This window comes from Lagenorhynchus albirostris, chromosome 2 (genome assembly GCF_949774975.1).
Source record: "Lagenorhynchus albirostris chromosome 2, mLagAlb1.1, whole genome shotgun sequence".
NCBI classification, from domain to species: domain Eukaryota; kingdom Metazoa; phylum Chordata; class Mammalia; order Artiodactyla; family Delphinidae; genus Lagenorhynchus; species Lagenorhynchus albirostris.
This window is the reverse complement of record NC_083096.1, coordinates 165951384-165964033: the sequence shown is the minus strand read 5'-3', so window position 1 is coordinate 165964033 and position 12650 is coordinate 165951384. Positions and strand designations below refer to the sequence as shown.

General features: G+C 41.0%; 1 protein-coding gene across 2 annotated transcripts; it reads left to right on the top strand.

Moving 5' to 3' along the window:
• Window positions 1-909: 909 nt before the first annotated feature.
• PDIK1L (PDLIM1 interacting kinase 1 like) lies at window positions 910-11722 on the top strand. Of its 2 annotated transcripts, none has more exons than XM_060140988.1 (3): window positions 910-1260; window positions 3762-4063; window positions 8027-11722. In XM_060140988.1, exons 1-3 carry the CDS (start codon window positions 1005-1007, stop codon window positions 8765-8767), a joined length of 1299 nt encoding a protein of 432 aa, XP_059996971.1. In that variant the 5' UTR covers window positions 910-1004; the 3' UTR covers window positions 8768-11722. The 2 variants fall into 2 exon arrangements, with proteins under 2 accessions (XP_059996971.1, XP_059996972.1); XM_060140989.1 differs by lacking the exon at window positions 910-1260 and adding an exon at window positions 1703-1777.
• Window positions 11723-12650: the final 928 nt, after the last annotated feature.

Here is a 12650-nt window from a genome sequence, read left to right as displayed (position 1 = left end):
CCCCTCCCCAGATTCTGATCAGTTACACACAGGTAAGTAGCTGTCTACACAGAGCCCTCTACTTTCCCTCTGTTCTCAAGGGCAGAAACCAAAACTCAGAATACATCAGTATTCCCAGCTGACAGCTGAAGGCTGGTACACCGCACTCAGGACTAATCTGAACAGATTACCGAGCAGGGTTTTTTGTTTTTTGTTTTTGGAGGTGGGTAGGAGGGTTTACACCAGGGGAGTGGGTATTCAAGGCAGGTGCCCCCCACCCCAAAACTGACACCTGTCAAATAAGGCAGAGGTCTGCTTCCTTACCTGTAAAAACAGGGTTAGTAATAAACCCTGCCCTCGTAGGGTTTGGTTAGGATTAGGAGAGATCACTTAAAGACTTAACCCAGTCCCAGACTCTCGGGAGAAGGTCCATAAATGGAGAACAGAAAATAGAACGGGTAATTGGTTGATCCTTGAGAGCTGTAACAAGAAATTCTTTGCACATTGTGCCTTATACAGCACTGGAAAGAGGAACAACCCCCTTATTGACAAAAAGTAGGTGCAGATTAAATCGGCGAAGAAAGAAGGGACGTTTCTGGCGGTTGCTTACTGATTTGTGAAACGAACTGAATGACCGATTGGTCCGGGTCTCTGAGCAACTGACAGTCCCGGGCTGCTGTCAGGCGAACGCGGGCCTGGATCCGGCTGACGGCTGTGGGGCGCCCCAGTGCCTCAGACTGACCGTCGGGCTGTCCTCGCTGTCAATCCCGGCCCCGGCCGGCCCGGACCTCCGTCGCTAGCTGCAGAAGCGGGGGGCATCCCAACTCTCCACGAGGAGCTCGAGGGTGTCGCCGCCAGGCAGGGCGTGCGCGCGCTGCAGGAGCCAAGCTCCGGCGCCGCGGCCCCTTCCTCCCCGCCGGGGGCAGGGCGCCTCCGACTCGCGGCTGCAGAGCCCCGGAACAACGAGGCGCCGGCTTCTTTAAGGGAGATACCACCGCGCCAGCGGAGCAGGGGCGTCTTCCCAGATGATCGCAGCCAGCCCCGCGCCGCCGCCGCCGCTGCCGCCTCAGCAACTGCACCGCCCGCAAACATGGCTCAGTGACTCTGACAAAAGGTGCAGCCTCCCTCCAGGCGGGGCGGGCGCCAGGCCTCCCAGCTCAGGCTGCGCCTCCCCGCGGGTCCGCGGAAAAGGTCCGCTTACCGCAGGCATCCCAGGCCCGCGCGGAGGAAGATGCACCAGGCGTTCCACCCCAGCGACCCCGCACACCTGCCCGCAGCTAGGTAGGTCGGAAATGGGGGCGGAGCGGGGGAGGGGAGGCGCACCAGGCGCGCGCACCGCCCCCGGCCCGGACCTGCTGCGGGGTATCACTCCGGGGCCGCGGGCCACCACTCCGGGGCCGCGGGCCGTGGACGCCCGCTGAGGCTGGAAGAGGCCCAAGCCCCGGGTGTGGAGTGGGCTTTCCCGATCCCAGCCACCCCTGCGGGGAGGGGCACGAGTGGTGCGTTCCGGAGCGCGTACCCCTCCCGCGACTCCCGGCTCGGGAAAGCCACGGGAGCCGGGAGCAGGCCAGCGGAGCGCCGGGCACGCGCCCAGTAGGACCGGCGCTTGGCGTCCCGGCTCACGCTACGGAGAGCCGGAGGGGGGCGGGGTCTCGCGGCGTAAGGGGGTGTGTCCGCGCGCACCACGGGGGCGCGCGCCGGCCTCTGAGTGGAGGCCGCAGCGGCTGAGGCGCGAGCAGCCTGATAATGGCGGCCTGCAGAGCCCGTGAGAGGGAGAAGCGGCGGCGGCTACCCTGAGGTAAATCTGGCCCCTCGGCGTGGCAGAGAGGCTTTGCTGCAGAGCCGAGGGCCCTGCACGTGCCTCCCGCCCCAGGAGGCCTGTCACAGAGCTGTCAGCGGAGGCATCCCGGGGAAGGCCCCGCGCGCCTCAGGCCTCCGGCCCCAGCAGCGGCCTCCTCTTCTGCCCGTGGCCTCCTCCCCAGGCCCCAGGCCTCAGTTGCTGGCCCCGAGGAGTCGGGCAGCTGCAGGACTGTCTCCTCGGGGTAAAGGGCCCCGGCAGGATCCCCTCCGGGTTTCATCTGGAAGTAGCCGGGGAGGGGGAGGGCCTGATACTTGGCCAATGAGCGGGGCCCTGAGCCGCCGCGTCGGGCAACACCTCTGCCTAGGACTGGCCCTTGCCGGGCGCCGGCAGGTGTACGGCCTGGCCGGCCCGAGTCCGAGCGCTGGGTGCGCCCGGCAGGCGCGGGGGCCCGGGGGATGCCGTCCCAAGTCCCCGAGGTTCGCGCGGGATGCATCACCGTGCTGTGTCTTGACCCAGGATCTCAAGGATTGCAGAAACGCCCTCCCTCCCCCTTATTCAGGGGCTCTCTCGTATGGGGATATGGGACGGCTTCAAAGGCAGGAGCCACTTTGAGATGGATAGGAGTTGGCGACCCACGGAGAACAGGAATGTCCACTGTGCAGCTGGGGCAGAGGATGCTGTGGCAGGAAATCAGACCCTAGGAAATACTGCAGGAATTTGAAGAGTGGGTGTCCAGTTAGAGGAAGTGGGATTAAGAAACAATCTCAGGAGCTTTCATTTTCTTTATTAAATCTATCCTATGGACTTAAAATAGCCGGTCCCAATTTCACAGGCTCTAGTGTCGATAGCTTTTTGTTCCCCTAAACTGTACAATATAAAAATTGTTCAATCTCAGGTTACTTTTCTTGCCCATGCTGGCATTCTACAAATGAGAATTTGTTCCTGAAGCTCTTCAGAGTCTTGACATTCTTCGGAGGGTGAGGAGGCACACTTTAGACTTTCTTGATTCAACACGTGAGCGTTTTCATGTAGGGCCTTTGCTCCTGCCTTTAAATGATTTATCAAATTGAATTCCAAAGAACTCCCTCAGAGAACCCCTTAAGATGCAGGACAGTTTTCGTTGGCAAAAAAGACCTAGATCTAAATAACTATGGCTAAAACCACAGCAAAATTTTACCGTATTCTAAGTAACTTACTTTATCTTTAAAGAAACATTTTTCTCCACAAACTGTATTTTCACTTATTTTGCAAGAAATAAGGAAATAACATAAACAAAATTAAAATAAGAACATACACAGTTTGACCATTTACTTTTAAATAATAAAAACAACTGCACATTTTCACTTCTCTATGTGATCTTGTTCACTTTCAGTCCCTAAGTATAAGCCAAGTTTTTGTATTTCTAACTGTGAGGGTTGGTTTTTGGTTTTGCCATTTTTATGACCTTTCATGTGTGTGTCAGTTTTCAGGAGAAGCTGGAGTTTTGTTCGTTTTTTCACAATCAGTAAATAAATACTGAATTTTTTGGTTTATTTTTAGCAGTGATGTTTTGAAGCAGTTCATGTAAGAAGCAGTATAGTGTAGTGGTTAAAATGAAGGCTGTCAGAGCCAGATGGCCTGGTTTCAAATCCCAGGTCCACCAGTTACTAGCTGTTTGACCTTGGGCATGTTGCTTAAACTCTGTGCTTTAGTTTCCTCATCTATAAAATGACCATAATAGTATCTACCTCATAATGCTGCTGTGAGGATTAAATGAATTTAATGTTATAAACTGCTTGGAACAGTTCCTGATGCATGGTAAGTACTACATTAGTGTTACGTGGTTTACTATTATTAAGATATTTAGATTTACCCAATGTATAGCAAATATCGTTCAAGCACTGCAAACAGTGAGACAGATGATAACTAAATCGTGCATAAGAAGAAATACAAGCCAGTAGGCAGACCTAATGTCAACAGATCACTTTGTTGATTTTTCCAGAAACCTTGACCTTGAAGATGGTGAGTAGCCAGCCAAAGTACGATCTAATACGGGAGGTAGGCCGAGGTAGTTACGGTGTTGTATATGAAGCAGTCATCAGAAAGACCTCTGCACGGGTGGCAGTGAAGAAAATTCGATGCCATGCACCTGAAAATGTTGAACTAGCCCTGCGTGAATTCTGGGCACTAAGCAGTATCAAGAGCCAACATCCAAATGTGATTCACTTGGAGGAATGCATCCTACAAAAGGATGGGATGGTGCAAAAGATGTCCCACGGCTCTAATTCTTCCCTTTATTTACAGGTATGTGTGGTTGAATGGGAAATAGAAATGATTTGAAAGTAGCATTGGTCAGCAATAAGAGGATTGAAAGAGTCAGACGAACTTCTACTTTTAAATGCAGGTTATATAGTTAGAAGTAGATAGGGGTCTGCCAAGAACTGAGTAAACGTTTGCTTTAAAACAAGGTTTTATTTAAACCTGTGTTGCAAATACCTAAAAATAACATATGCCACCTGTTATGCCATGATACTTGCCAATCTGCATAGGAATGGGGCAACATAGGAACTAGAGAAGTGATCGAGACTAGAGTCTAATTAGTTCACTTATTTGAAATCAGGTTTTTTTGGAACTGAATACAGAAGAGAAGGAAAAACTGTACAACTAGTAGTAGTACCCATAGGTAATTGGGCATTTCTTTATATATCACTGGCTTGAACATAAGCCTCTGCTGTTATAGAAGGTTATTTAATGTCTTAACCATGCAATTCCATTGAATTTTCATGGAGTATGTGGTGTAGCACCTGAATGTTATTAACAGTGCTGATAGCTAACATTTGGGTTCCTACTCATTCCATGCTCTGTGCTCAGAGCAATCCTATGAGGAAAGTACTATTATTACCATCATTACAAATGAAGAAACTGAGGCTTAGAATAGATAATGAATTTATCCAGAATCACATAGCAAGTGGCAGAATTGGGAGCTAAACATAGAAGTATCCAGCAGCTAAAACTTGTGCTCTTTTAACCTCCAGATTACTGTTTTGCCTCCAAATTACTCTTCTGTAGACCTGGGGAAAGCATTAATATAGGAAAACAAATTTTTTTTTTTTTTTTAAGATTGGCTTCTGCCATAGGTCAAAATCTCTAGTAGCTCTACACTTGATGAAGAGAAAAGATACTTAAGACATAGCTAGTTAAAGGCCAGAGCAAAATTTCTTAAGTCCAGTTATTCCTGGAATAGGAAACAACTTGCCATGAGTGTGTCTAAATTCAGAATTTACCATCAGGGTACAAAAGTCTGTTTTAAAACAACAAAAGCTTTTGGACTAGGAACAACAAAGAAAACGAACGCATTATTCTGTGTAATTAGAAACTTGCAAGTTTCATTGTATGGTAAACAAATATCAGTCTTGAGAACCTAATTTATACTGCAAGTTTAGCGTGCTGTGCCCTGAAGTTTTCTCTCGTAAGATAAGGGATATAAAACACAACTGTTTAGCCTGTTTGTTTTATTGTATTTTTTTCTAAAAGTGCTTATTATGTACGTTGCAATGATAGAAGCTATCAGAAACATTCTTACCACATTCCCTCCTAAAAGTGGATAGAACCTTGCTGGACTTTGCATTGAATTTTGGAGACTAAAGTGCATAATCAGACTACAAGTGCAAAGACATTTAAAAATATGATGTCTTTGCAAGTACTGATGGTATCCTTGAGTCCAGATCAAGCAACTGTTATAGTAATTAGGCATTAACCAGCTAATCTTTCAAGGCTTTAAGATATAAAGTACTTCCAGACTTGATTCAGTGATTTTTTTTAATCTGAAGTACCTTCTTGTTTAATAATTTATTTCATCTTTTTAAAGCCTAATAGACCTGTGTTTGACTTGTGGCACTTTTTGCTAGCTGTATGACCTTGGATACATAACCCACCTTTTCCCAGCATCTGTATCTTCATATGTAAGGAATAATAATTTCTACCTTCCATGGGAGTTGTCAAAATTAGAGGTGATGTAGATACAATACTTGGCACATAGGAGGTATTCAGTAATAAGCAGCTCTATTAAAATTGTCTTTTCTGTGGATTTATTTTATTAACCAGACGTTCATCCACGCTTTAGCAAGTGCCTACTCTAAATTTACACTAGTAAAGACAAACAAATCTATAGTGTGACCACAGAGTCTCTATACATGGTCTTACCATTCTGTACATAAATTTTTTTTTCTCCATGTTTTTCTAGATATCTTCCTTGTTCTCATTTGGAATCATTCAGTCAGTTCCTGAGAGCTGAAAACCTCACCTAGAAGAAATGTAAAACAAATAATTAACAGAGGATACATCTTATGCATAGGAACTTAGTGGCCAATATGTATACTTGTGATGAGTGTCATGAATGAAAAGTACAAGATGGTATAGGCACATAGAGTAGGGAACCTGACATAATCCTGGGGTTCAGGAATTAAGAACTGTTTCAACTGAAACTTGCAGGGTGAATGGGAGTTAGCCAGGTGAGTGACTGAGAAAACTTCCCAGGCAGAAATAACTATACATACAAATGTCTAGAAGCAAAAAGCATGAAGCGTTCTAAAAATTGAAAGAAAATACTAAGACTGCACTCTACAGGGAGAGTTGTTTTAGATGAGGCTAGAAAGATCAGCCAGGGTCAGAGCACACAGGATCCCATAGCCCATGTTAAAGAGCTTAGACTATATCCTAAGAGAACAGGGAAGCTATTAAAGGACTTCAGGCAAGAGAACCAATGGCTAACATCCTCTACACGTGACAGTAAGCAGACTGGGATCTGTATTTCTGTAGCTCTCAACCAGGGGCCCTCACACTATAGCCCTCAGCCTGTTTTTGTATGGCCTGGATACTAAAAATAGTTTTTACATTTTTTAGAAGTTGTTTAAAAAAAAAGAAGAAGAAAGAAAGAAAAGGAAAAAGAATATGGAACATAGACCTTATGTGGTTTGTCAAGCCTAAAATATCTACTATCTGGCTTTACTCTAAACCGTTATTTGAATTCTGGAAGTCTGCATTGCTCAAAGCTATTTAGGAAGTTTTCTTTTGAGAACGAAGACAGAAGAAGAGAAGAAATGAAGGAAGAGTGATGGTGCTCATCTTTAATCTCAGCATATTTAGTAACAGTGCACCTGGTAAATAACTGTATAATCTGGACCTTTCTCTTTTTTCATTTTCTGTCTCAGTGGCAAACACATGCAACAAGGAAAATGTATGCAAAGAAGACATCTGCAGACCGTTGCAGTTATGGCTGTTTGCCATTGGGGGAGATGGCATGGAGAGGCGTTCTTTGCCTCTGCCCACCAAAAAGACAAAAGGAAGTACTAGTAGATTTAAACATAAAATTAGCGGTTCACTCAATCTTCAGCAACTCCTCACCTTCCCTCCTGAGTTTCTATTCAACCCATAGGCCTGAAAAGGACACCATAGGACAAATGCTTTCAAAGCACTGTATTTTAGAAGATAGTTCCTGTTCAGTGAAGTAATTAATCTTGAATTTCAGGTAGTAGGAGAGTTATAATTAGATAATGATATAAGTAAAACAGTGGTTTATTCTAGATTTTCAGCTTGTATCAAACAAATACACAAACTCAGATTTGAATTTTTATATCAAAATGCATGTATGATTTTTATAAATTGGTTTTTAGAAGCCATCTGTTGATAGAGATAGCCAGCATATTTGCATTCTGCTTGTAGAAGTTTATGAAGTAATGATGTCTTTAGTTTTATCAGTGACTACAGGAGCACTTTATTTCTTGTTCCTTCATAATTTTCTCTCAGTTTCACAGATTATGTTGATAGTGTAAGTGCAATACGCAAGAAGTAGATTTCAGGCAGTTTCATGGAATAGAATTTCCTAATTGATGTTTATTCCCCAGCTGGCAAATCTACCTGCTGAAACTTTGATCTTTTCAGGAAGCTATTAACTAGAGGGTTAGAGTTCATCTCCATTGACACATGTAGAAAATGTATAGCCAGTTGGATACTTTTCAGAATAAAGCTATTTTTAAATAAGTTTTTACCTCTTGACTTGGAGATTTGATGTGTATTTGTTAGGGACAAAGTGACAGTTTGAAGTACTAAAGTCTAAAATAAAACACACATATGAAAGCACTGACCAAATAAAATATTCATGGAATTCCCACTTAACATTGGAGACTAACTTAATCAGTAACTCTTTCTCTATAGCTGAATTGTATAAACTGTGCAGATGATTGTAATCTGTTTTTTTATTTCTTATAGCTTGTAGAGACTTCACTAAAGGGAGAAATTGCCTTTGATCCCAGAAGCGCCTATTACTTGTGGTTTGTGATGGATTTTTGTGACGGAGGAGATATGAATGAGTATCTGTTGTCCAGGAAACCCAATCGTAAAACTAACACCAGCTTCATGCTTCAGCTGAGCAGTGCCCTGGCTTTCTTGCATAAAAACCAGATCATCCATCGAGATCTAAAGCCTGATAACATCCTGATTTCTCAGAGCCGGTTGGATACCAGTGACTTGGAACCCACACTGAAAGTGGCTGATTTTGGTCTAAGTAAAGTTTGTTCAGCATTTGGGCAGAATCCAGAAGAACCTGTCAGTGTAAACAAGTGTTTCCTTTCCACAGCGTGTGGAACAGATTTCTACATGGCTCCTGAAGTGTGGGAGGGACATTACACAGCAAAAGCTGACATCTTTGCTCTGGGGATTATCATCTGGGCAATGCTGGAAAGGATCACATTCATAGACACAGAGACAAAGAAGGAACTCTTGGGGAGTTATGTAAAACAAGGAACTGAGATCGTGCCTGTTGGGGAGGCACTTCTGGAAAATCCCAAAATGGAACTTCTCATTCCTGTGAAGAAAAAGTCTATGAATGGGCGAATGAAACAACTGATTAAGGAAATGCTGGCTGCAAACCCTCAGGATCGTCCAGATGCTTTTGAACTAGAACTCAGATTAGTACAAATTGCATTTAAAGATAGCAGCTGGGAAACGTGACACATATATTATTTGCAAATATCTTGGATAATATGCTGCTTCTGTTTTAACAGTGATGCAACATAATGTGGCTGAAAAAGAATATAAAAAGCTAAACTCCACCTTTTAAGGGTTTAGATTTTATTGTGGGATTTTTTTTTCCTCATTTTTCTTAAGTCCAAGCTGGCCATTTTGTTAATATGTTTTAAGTGTGTATTACCAATGTGAGTGTAAATTTTTTTAAATGATCATTGGTAGAAGTTTGGCAGGAAAATTTTCTAAGAGCCAAGAAAAGAAGAAAGTCCAGTTTTCTGGAAATATGTCTCTAAGTATTTTAGACATTCCTTGTCAGTATTAGGAATTTCCATGGAAGAAGGGGTTTGCATGCTGGTAATGCAACCTTTGAAGCTTTGTAAAGGAAACATAAATGTATATATTTATGTATATGTAAGTATGTGAATGTGTGCATTTTGCATTCCATATGAAAAAATGCCACTTCTGTTTAAATTATTTGATGTAGGTTTGGGTTTTTGAGATTTGCTGGTGAAATCAGTGATGAAAAATAAAAGAACCTTCCCTAATCTCCTACCCTGTCCCTCCCTCTAATGAAATCATACTAAGTTTTTTATTTTTATAATATTATACAGCTTTTTTTTTAAGGCATCATTTTGGAGAGTCTAAAATTATCTGATTAAACGTAAGTGAAATTAAGTGATCCAAAGCTGCTGAAGTATGTTTGAGCTCTCCAGTGCCCTAAAGCTGCAGGAGTTGAATTAGCCATGCAATCATGTGGTACAGGTTGGCAAGGACATTGATGATTCAGTCATGCCTTCTTTAGATAACCACGCATTCAATTAACTAATTAAACCACTGCATTGGGACATGTCTGCACTTGAGCATCTGCAGTCTGATACAGATTTGAACACAGGATTCTTCTGTATCTGAAAACTTGGCTGTATATGAACTATAGTAATTGATACATTAATTTTTTATTTCAAGACTTTGTCAAAGCCTCAGCATCAAGTCGAAGAAACCAAATGAGTTCTACCCTCACGTTGCCTGCCCTAATATGGTCTCTCATTTAATCACTGGAATTTCTTTCATTTTGGCACTAATGCTGTTTTGTCTAATTTGACACAGTAATGGTAGTGATATGGTTATATTCAATGTTGATCACCTTTTTCTAAAGTGGGAAATGATACAGTTTGGCAAATGGGTAAAATACTGTGGCATAAGTTATATCTTTCAAATAGAGAGGTTATCAATTTTATACAATCACTTGGTATGGTCTGTGTCAAGAACCAACAGACCATTATTCTTCTTGAAGTCAGTTTGATTTTAACCCCATATGGTTGTCTCCAGTTTTTTTTCCTGTAAATGCAGATAGTTCAAATGTAAGGGAAGAAAAGTTTTCCTAAAACAGAACATTAACAACCTTTAAGGTTGTTAATACTTTAAGACCATTGTATATAGATTAATCTTTATAAAGCACTAGACTCTTTGGTCAAAAGTTAAAAAAAGAAATTTTAAAAGGTATTAGAATATTGAAATCATTGATAATTAAGTCTCCTCAGTTTTTTGAACTTCCACAACTTTTGGGATATTCCTATCGTAATTTTTTCCTTATTTAAAATGTGTTCGGGGGACTATAAAAGGTGAAAAAGCACAAAAAATTGGAGTACATAAAATTTCTGAACTATGCATTACTTGGTATGAAGTTTGAATAATAACTGAAAGGTTTTATTAAAAATAAAACCTTTTAAGTAAAAAAAAATCATATACTTTTAATATTACTCTCAAGCTGATAAATATAAGAATTCTTTTGGAAATTAGAGGTGGAAATACACTGGAACTTCATGATAATTAACCCTCTGGATAGCCAAATTAGTATAACACAGATCTGGCCAAGGGGATTGAGTTACTGGAAGTAAAAAAACATTATAATGTCTAATCAATAACATGGCACTTCAGCAAGAGATTCATGATGACTTAGGTGATGGTATGCCAATGCTTCATTTGCTCTTCAGATACCCACATGTCATGGTTTTGGCCCCACCTCATTTAAAATAGTTAACAATTATAATTTATTTTGAAAAATATTCTATGTTACCTATGAAGTGGAATTATTTCTTTCATTGGCGGTAACGATGTAAGGCGATCAGGAAGTTTCTTCTGAAATTTTCTCAAGTCCTTGTATTCTAAAATAACCCATGATACCAAGAAAAATTATAGTAAATTCTTTGTCTTTATTCTTTCAGTCAGGAGGTATTTATTAAGTACCTACTGTGTGCTCAGCACTAAAGATCAGTTGATAAAATAAGAATTAAAAAATGGTATATAACCATGGGCCTTTTCCAGCCAGGAGTAAGAAATAAAAGATGATTAGTGAAGCTGGGAAATTCCTGTATATTGCTAGGGGGAAAATGAAAGCAAGAATTTGTGCACAGTGCCTTGCGCATAATAGGTACTCAATAAACAATTATTCCTCATAGAGTCTCTTGCCATGGTTTATAGTGTTTTATGAAATTTGTCTTAATTGAAAAAAGACCAAATATTTCAAATAAGCTTATAGGCAGCTGTGGCCAGTTAAAATAACGGGGTTGTACAGTTAGTTCCTAGAATGTTATTTTGCACTAGTTGTCACTTAGAAAGATGGGGTTCCTGTAGTTTTTTGGTGCTAAGGGATACTTTGTCATTATGATGAAGTAAATGTTAAGTGTCAGATAAATAGCACACTGAATAGTTCTTTCTGCTGGTCTGTTTTTTCCTCTTTGTTGTTGTTGTTTTTAACTGTAAAATGTTTATCAATCAAACTATTGTAGCAGCTACAGATAATTCACCAGCATGACAAAATGGTCAAAAAATAAGTCATCAGCACTTCAAAAATGAAAGTAACTTTTGAAATTTTCTTTTTAAATTGTCAAATATATTTTATGAAGAATTTATAAAAGGAGGAAATGATTGTAATTTATTGTTCATGACTTTTTTTTTTTTAAATAAAGTGAATTTCAACAAAAAAAACCTGGAAATGCTACATTGCTGCTTTGGTGGCTCTGTGAGTAGTTCTGTAATGCTTTACTTCATAGACATAAAATAGAGCATATAAAATTTGAAACAATGTCTTTTTCAGCCTTATCTATTAAATGAAACTATAATAGAAGCTATTGCAGAGGAAAAGATGATTGAATTATAGGAGTTTCAGCATTTCAAGTTCTCTAAAATTTTAATGTTTGCTGTATTAGAAGAACTTGTATTGCCTGAAATAAATGATCTTCTTTCATTTTTCTTTCTATCTCATTAAGCTGAGGATGCATCCCAGACTCAGAATGAAGTGTAGTAAAAGTACTAAGAGGATGCAATTTTTCAGTCTTTAACTTGAGACCATGGTTTCTTTTCTATAAAAAAGTCATCTGAGCCACTTTTTTCTCTTCTTTTATAGGTTTTATTATGTATGTCTTTTCCAGAATAAACAAAGTACCGAGGATGTAGTTACTTAGTGGTCCAATGGAGTAGCAGAGGGAAAATGAGAGAAAACTTTAACTCTACATGTGATCTAATGATGAGTAGGAAAGTAGGTGTCAGAATTGTGGCTGCTTCTGACTCTGCTACCTCCTGGTACAGCCTTTGCAGACAGGTAAATTTTGCTTTATATTTAGAGGGTTTTGTTTTGTTTTGTTTTTGAATCTTGAAGCTATAAATACTTGTATTTACTAGCCTTTTCCTTTGCAGTTTACAAAGCGTTTTCACATAGTTTTTACATATCTTTTCAGTGAGTTTTACTTAAAATAGGGGCTGATTTCTTGATGAAGAAATTAATAGCAACTTAACACCAGTTAATGAGGTAAAGGTTTTACCTTAACACAGGATTTTAGTGCCTAATCTCTGACTCCAGGTGGAGTTTACT

Coding starts and splice junctions, on each gene's coding strand:
- PDIK1L (XM_060140988.1), top strand. CDS start 1,005: ATGATCGCAGCCAGCCCCGCGCCGCCGCCGCCGCTGCCGCCTCAGCAA. Junction 1,261..3,761: donor GCACACCTGCCCGCAGCTAG/GTAGGTCGGAAA, acceptor TGATTTTTCCAG/AAACCTTGACCTTGAAGATG. Junction 4,064..8,026: donor ATTCTTCCCTTTATTTACAG/GTATGTGTGGTT, acceptor TATTTCTTATAG/CTTGTAGAGACTTCACTAAA.